The sequence below is a fragment of the Lipotes vexillifer genome, unplaced genomic scaffold (assembly GCF_000442215.2).
Source record: "Lipotes vexillifer unplaced genomic scaffold, Lipotes_vexillifer_v1.1 scaffold393, whole genome shotgun sequence".
Taxonomy (NCBI): domain Eukaryota; kingdom Metazoa; phylum Chordata; class Mammalia; order Artiodactyla; family Lipotidae; genus Lipotes; species Lipotes vexillifer.
This window is the reverse complement of record NW_006774564.1, coordinates 2,396,198-2,403,494: the sequence shown is the minus strand read 5'-3', so window position 1 is coordinate 2,403,494 and position 7,297 is coordinate 2,396,198. Positions and strand designations below refer to the sequence as shown.

The following is a 7,297-nucleotide window of genomic DNA, read 5'->3' as shown; positions in this document are numbered from 1 at the left end:
TTTTGGCTTTGATGGAAGCAGCAGAAACAGAGCTGGGTCCCTCGCAACGGGAAATTTATTTCCCCAAGTCGGAGCCACAGGGAGTGTAAGAGGTACTGCGGTTCCATCATCTGTGCTCAGTCCCAGCTCCTTTGAGGAGCTATTCCAGGAGGTCCTGAAAAGAAAGACATAGGCCATATTATTTACAGACCAAAAAAATCCCTATTTCGAAAGCCATTACCTAGTTTCTGGGCTGGCCAAGTCTTATAGTCATTAAATTGCTGCTTCTAGCTTATACCCTCCTTTGCTTCAATCATTATCTTGATCATGAGTAAGAAAAGATCCCCCTTTTTTTTTTTTTTTTTTGCGGTACGCGGGCCTCTCACTGTTGTGGCCTCTCCCGTTGCGGAGCACAGGCTCCGGACGCGCAGGCTCAGCGGCCATGGCTCACGGGCCCAGCCACTCCGCGGCATGTGGGATCTTCCCGGACCGGGGCACGAACCTGTGTCCCCTGCATCGGCAGGCGGACTCCCAACCACTGCGCCATCAGGGAAGCCCAAATATCACCCTTTTTAGAAATTTCTGGACCACCCCTCAAGAAGAAATAGTCTCACCTCATCTGAGTCATCATGATAACCACTTTTATGAGTGTGGGAGGTTGTGTCCAAAGCATCCACACCATCCACACCATTGGCCTCCGCATGTTGCTGGAGCACAGAGTATCGATGCACCAGGAACCTGTGGGTGGAAACCACCGTCAACTCTCACATGGTGAGGAGGGGTGCATTTCTTATAGGATGGTGGATTTTCCAAGTTTTACACACTTGCAGAATGAGTCACACATATAGGAAGCACAGCCCGTAGCTGGCATATGGAAAATGTAAGGAAAGATTTGGGCCTGATGTTTCAGTAACATCACTTCAACTAGTTGGTTTTTGCCAGGGGCTGACTCAACCGTCTGCCCTCAGTGGACTTTCTGGTTTGATTGATTTCCGTTCCTTACCTTCCCCCACAGACGTACTTCTTCACAATGAGCACTCCTGCTACGACTGTGACCAGCATCAATCCCACAGTAGCCAGGATAATTGGAACAGAATTTGACTTGGAATTCTTGATAAATTAAAACACAAACACAAACAATTTTGGGTGTGCATATTCTAGGACTGAATTCAAAGAGGCTGTTCATTCCCCTATTTCTCTGTTGAATGATCTGCAGTCTCTAGGCACCTAATGATGATACTTTCCCAACCCCCGCCCCCAAGATGAACCATCTCAGTGCTACCAGGAGAATATCACAGCTGGCAGAGGGTAACCAGTACTTCAACTGCCTTAAAGCTGTCAGAATGGTGCAAACTCAGTGGCTTCCACGTCAAAGTTACACTGGAAGTCGTAGCAACTACCTAGATCAAATGGTAATTGTGACTGTTCCCCACTACCACTGTTTATAAGTCTTGGAGCTTTTAAGGGTGAAGCAGGAAAGGGAGACTATGATAATAAGTGGGCTGAATGAATCTAAAACAGGGCCATTACCTGGAAAGGAGCTGTGCCAATGTTACGTTAGGCAAGCCAGCCTATGACACCGAGATTTATTTTTTACTTAAGTTGCTGTATGTTTTTACAAATAAGCTTTCCGTATCATTGTTTGAGTGTGACCTACCTGCTTTTGGGTGGGAGATAGGGTGTGTGTGTTTTCAATGTATCCAAGAGGAGGCGGAGCTGGATTCTGGGACAAGTTGTGTCCCTGTGGGCGGGAGTCCTGTGCAATCACACACACAAACACTCTGAGGACAGCCACCAGGAGTGCAGGGCGGGGATGCAGAGAAGGAGGAACTTGCCCCCGACAAGTACACACACCCACACATTTTTCTCCCACTGCCTTCTTAATCCCACCCCTTGTCAGGCCCTCATCCCTTAGAAGGTTAGATAGGAGGGAACTGCAGATTGTCCACCTCTCAATTTTCAGATTAGGAACCTGGGGCCCACAGTTTACTGCCCCAGGTCTCACTGCTGGGCCAGTGCTTCTTTATCAAGAGGTTTCCTTTTTACCATATCTCCATATTCCAGCCAGATAGTTCAGTGCTACAGAACTGCAATCAGCCCTAAAACTTGCTTCTAAATCAAAACCAGCCCCTCGTTACCATAGTTCAGTTTTTCATTCTGAACACACTTGACATGAGTCGGCAAAGAGATCCACCCTACCTATGGTCCAGTGCCCTCCCTTCCACATGTGTAAAACTCCAGCCCTTTAGAGCCGAACTTCTTGAGTCTTTTTCCTAAATGACTCTGAGCCTCAGAAATTTCCTCAACCGTATGCATCTAAGACTTGGAAAAACTTTACTGAATACCATTTTTTTTCCCCCAACAAAAACGTTTTCAGTAGATGAGCTTAGCGTTGGGTTATGTGACCATCCGTCATCCTGACAGTTTCCCGTACGAAGGGAAGCCTGACAGAAGTAGTCTGGCCACTTGTACTCAGTAACAGAGTTCTTGATACTGTAACTTTGACTATTCCTGGCAGAACTTGAAACCCCACTTGTATCTAAACCAGATCTACTTTAACATACCTGCTTTTCTGGACTCAGAAAGTTGCTTGTGCACTTCTTTTTCAAGTCTTTCACTTCTCGAACAGGATTCACTCCGCCCTCGCATCTGTCTCCTGGAATTTTCCGGTACCTGAGAGGCAGAGAAAATTTGTTAAGAGAATACAAGGATGTACTTCTGGATTCTTGCTTACTTCCTGAAAACAAGATTTTAAAAGTTGCAGAAAAACTTCTGGTCATTACACCGTCCTTCAGGCCTTGGGGGAGATCTGCAGGGATGTTTTGGGGATATTCTGTGTAGTTTCAGTCCTTGGACAGACCACACATCCCTTGCCTTGTTGCAGGGACATGCCACCTTTCTGCCTTAAGAGACTGTGTCAAAGAACTATGACCAGGGAAAGCACGTCAACATGCGGTACATAAACCATAGGGGAGGGGAGTGTTTATCAGGGAAGGAGGCAGTGAGCCTCCTCTAGAGCAGCGCTCTCTACTGTGGTGGCTATTTACACTTAAATTAATTAAAATTGCTTCAGTTCCTCACTCACACTAGTGTCAACAGCCACACAGGGCTAGTGGCGACCGCATCAGACACAGCAGATTATAGAACATTTCCCCCATCACAGAAAGTTTTAGTAGACAGTACTTTTCTAGAGTGCTCTCAACTACTGCTCAGAACTATGCAGAGAGATGCAGCTTTCACGCTGCACAGTGGAGACTCAGTCCCAATACGGGAGAAGCAGCCTTCTCACCCATTTGTCGTCAGGTGCTCTTCTCTCCCGTACAAACAAAACTCTAGGTCGTGGCCCTTGAGTTCTGGCTGTTCCACACACTTGGAGTCATTTTCTGGACGGAAGTAGCCAAAATCACTGTAAGAATCAGCAAATAAGGTATTTTTCAAAGTTGCTGAAAGACAGGAAGCGACTAGCAATGAAGGCTTTATATGGGGCAGTGGATGGTCAATATTCCAGTCTTGGGTTGCCAGAAAGAAGCTAAGGAAGCCTGTGACATATAAAGAGGTCTGTTTAGGAAAAAAAAGCACATGGGGAGGGCTGAACTGAGGGAAAATAGCTTATGGATTGGGCTTCAGACTCAGTAGCTAGGAGTCCCACACAGACAGCTCAGGCTCCGGGAAGGGAAGGAGGGCAGCCGGCAGGGGCTGGGGACTCACCGTGACTAAGACACAGAGAAATAGTACATCAGCAACAGATCTAAACTCTGGGACACTTAGCAACTCTTTTATTTCTCTCCAAATAACTCATTTACCCATGTTCTACCCATGGCGGGTATGTTAAACCTTTCCTGCCTTCCCCACTTCCGTGTCCCTCTTAGTTTCTTAGATGGTCCCTGCCGCCAATGTGAATGCCTGTTCTTGCCCTCCATTCTATCCCATCTCTCCATAGCGCCACCCATCTGCTCTTTCTCTGCTTTCCCCAAAGAAATGACACGAGTGGCCTCGGCCCCATCCTTCCTACTGCCCCTGGGCGGGGGCTCATTCCATGGACAGTGTGGCAGTGACCACTAGTCCCACTCACCTGGAGGCTTCTCCTTAGCCTGAACCTGTCCTCTTCCTTCACCATCCTCTCCTTTACTGGCCAGATTTCTTAAAAAATATTTTTTCCTTGTTCTGTTATACTCATTTACGTTTTATTCTATGCATTTGGGCTTCGACCCCCTTCTGCAACCTTGAAAATGAATGTCTGTGGCCCCCCAGGGCTCACCAGTCATCCAACCTAGGGGGCTCTCTCTGTCTCGTTCACTCTGATCACCTATTCTGGGGCACTTGCCACAATGCTGTGCCCCAACCACAGAGGCCCTGAGAGCGGCACTCGTCTGTTTCTTTGGTCACTGCTTGCTCTGCTCTCTTCCTAACCCATAAGTGTTTTCCAAGATCCTATAATTCATTCTTTTACTCCCCCTTCATGAGCTTAACTATTTGTTGCAACTAAAACTTCTAGGTTTTACCTCTCTTAAGCTCTAATCCTACATTTCCAAATACCTGCTGGACACTGCCACCTAAATCTGCTGACAAAACCTCAAATAAACAAAACATTCAAAATACATCATGTTTCCTCCTTCATGCCAGTCCCTCTGGTCATTTCCTCCGTTTGTCCAGGACACTACCTTCCTTCCCACCATCTAAGTTGGAAACAGCCTGAGCACCCCCATCTGGACCCACTCACTTCATCGTGACTACTGTAACTTCCCCTCATGGCCTATCTTCCAGCACACCCTTCCTGATCATGCTGTTGGGGTGGTCTAGGCCCACATCAGTCTGCGGGCTTTAACGACCTGCTTCTTCCCAGATGTGCATGGTCAAATCCTACAGCTCGTCAGGGCTCAGCCGAAATGCCACCTCCTCTACAAAGCCTTCTTTGACCCACCTACCTCCTTTCAGCTCTGGATGGAATAGTCTCTCCCTTTTCTAAATCCCCAAGGATCCCACCTTCTGTTTCAAACATAATTATGTGCATCTTACCAGGAGAGTCTACAATAAACTTCCTGTTATCACTTCGCACTGCCCTGTGCATAGAAAATATTCAATGAATATTTGGTGAATATATAGATGCTGCTTGGACTTCAAGGCTTTCTGACAAATATTTAAGGGAGAGGGTAGAGAGAACAAAAGATACAGAAGACACCACACCTCCAATAGCAAGGAGAAATTTCTGGCAAAAATTTTATGTGTTCAGTCCAAAATTTCAGGGACCATACCCTTCCCACTCACAAAGTACACATTTCTCAAGCACGTGGGGTACAGTGGGCAGGCTCTGGAGCTGAACGGCCAGGTTCACATTGCGGCTCTGCCACATGGTGGCAAATTAGTCATAACCTCTCTGTACCTTCATTTCTCCCTTTGTGAAATGGAAATAACCAGAGTACCTCTCTCACAGGGCTGCTGAGGGGAAGTGTAAACAGACGTACTGCTAAAAAACGTCAGCTGCTACCATTATGACTATGTGATTATCAAATACAGTATGTACTCCAAGAGTCTGGAGTTTAATGGTGGAAGCAAATCTATACACAATAATTAAAATATGGTAAGTGCTGTATTAGGAGCCTAGAGGAGGAAAATCTGGGGAAGGCTTTAAGAAGGCAGTATCTGAGCTAAGTATTAAAGGCCAAGTAGGAATGCACCAGGCTTGGGGGTCAAGCAGGGAAAGACTTCCAGGAAGCAGCAGCAGCATGCACAGTGGCATGGAGCTCTGAAGAAGCACAACATGCTTGGAAAATAGCAGAAGCTCAGGTGACCGAGAGCCACCCTGTGTGCAGTTAAGGATGGGAGACGGCCCTTCCGAGTCGGACAGTATGAATAAGCTCTAGCCCTATTACCACATCAACGTGATCTGAGTGGTATTTTCCCCTGCGGAAATAGCGAAGGGAGGACGCCTGGCCATTCCACAGATATGCGCCGCGCAGGAGGAAGCACACTGGGTCAGACTGCAGTTCGCTCAGCCCTGCATTCTCTGTCACCTGCAGTTCAGGAGAATACATTGTGGGAGGACAGGACTGCTATCTGCCTGCCTTCTTTTCCAAATCCACTTCTACCTCCTGTCAGTATCTTTTGCAGGTAACAAGTTCCAGAAGATTAGTACCTGTGATGTGAAGCAGTTCCTCTTATTTGCCCTAAGTTACCTTGCTTAGGCTACCTAGGGACTCCCTCGCCCTTGTATAATCAGAAACTAACCCTTAAGCCTGGATGGTCCTGAACTCTAGGGAGTCCACCTTGATGGCTTCTAAGCCTTGATGGGACATACAGACCATACATACTGATGTCACCTCCTCTCTCGGGACAGATCCACCCTCTTTCCGCCTTCAGTCCTGCAGACGACCCCAAACCTAGTACCCTACCTGCTACACCCAGGCTGTCAGGCTGCTTGCTAAAGTCCAGTTTCCTCTGAGCTCCTGTACCACTTTTCTTGGTGTTTCTGTCCTATCATCTTCTCTCTCTCTCCTTTTTAATTCTCATCCTCCTTATGTACCTCTCTCCTTCCCACCACTGCCAAGTCAGGATGTCCAGGGGTTGTTGCTGGTTCCAGCCAATAAGTAACTGATACAATGTTATCTGTCCAATTATTAACAACTCTGGTTCCCTTTCTCTGTGCCTCAATTTCCTTAATAAGAAGCAACAGTACTCCACTCTTGAGGAAGAAGGGAAAGAAAAGGATTTAAGTATTTTTGAACTGTCTTTTGCCTCCTCCAGCACGGGAAATGGCTGATAGGGATCTGAGGGATGCTGATACCAGAGGAAGTCCTCCAGGGAGCAGGGACAGACGGACGGCTGCTTGGTCACAACATAGTCCCGACCATTCTGACAGACGGATGACTTGCGTAGCCGTAGGTACTGTTCTTTATAGCCTAAAATGCAGCCATCTCCATAATCTCCAGGGTCTGTGGAGTGAGCCAGCCATATGGTATAGTCCTTCTCTTCACCTAAAAGAAAGACAGGCTGTTCAGGAAACTGCATGGGACAGAACCCACCCATGTGAGGCAGCTGCCAGGCAATAGGAAGGAGGAGGAGAGGAAAAGTAGGGATGTCTGACTCAACCTATTGCTTCACTTTGGAATTGCAAATGAAAGTTAACATTAGTGGGAGCCTACCAGCAATTGGCTTTTCTTCATGCCAAGGGAGGAGTCTTTGCATCTCACGACCCATAAAACCTTATTTTTGAAGTGGGGAGCTGGACGGAGAACCTCTAAGGTTCCTTCGACTGAGAAGCTTCTGTCTTTAAGTCTTGCACACCTGTGCTCTTGGTCAGCAGGAGCTGTCAGGTAAGCAA

At 47.2% G+C, this 7,297-nt stretch overlaps 1 protein-coding gene across 2 annotated transcripts in view; it reads right to left on the bottom strand.

Annotated features, from left to right (window-relative positions):
• SORT1 (sortilin 1) overlaps positions 1–7,297 on the bottom strand; it is a 71,407-nt gene continuing 64,110 nt past the window's right edge. The window contains exons 15-20 of one of the 2 annotated variants that reach the window (XM_007449325.1): positions 6,761–6,950; positions 3,269–3,385; positions 2,544–2,652; positions 983–1,089; positions 594–717; positions 1–154 (exon numbers count right to left, since the gene is read on the bottom strand). In XM_007449325.1, the coding sequence (XP_007449387.1) occupies positions 140–154; positions 594–717; positions 983–1,089; positions 2,544–2,652; positions 3,269–3,385; positions 6,761–6,950 (662 nt within the window). In that variant the 3' untranslated portion in view covers positions 1–139. The remainder of the gene's footprint in view (positions 155–593; positions 718–982; positions 1,090–2,543; positions 2,653–3,268; positions 3,386–6,760; positions 6,951–7,297) is intronic. The other variant, XM_007449324.1, reaches the window with a different exon arrangement.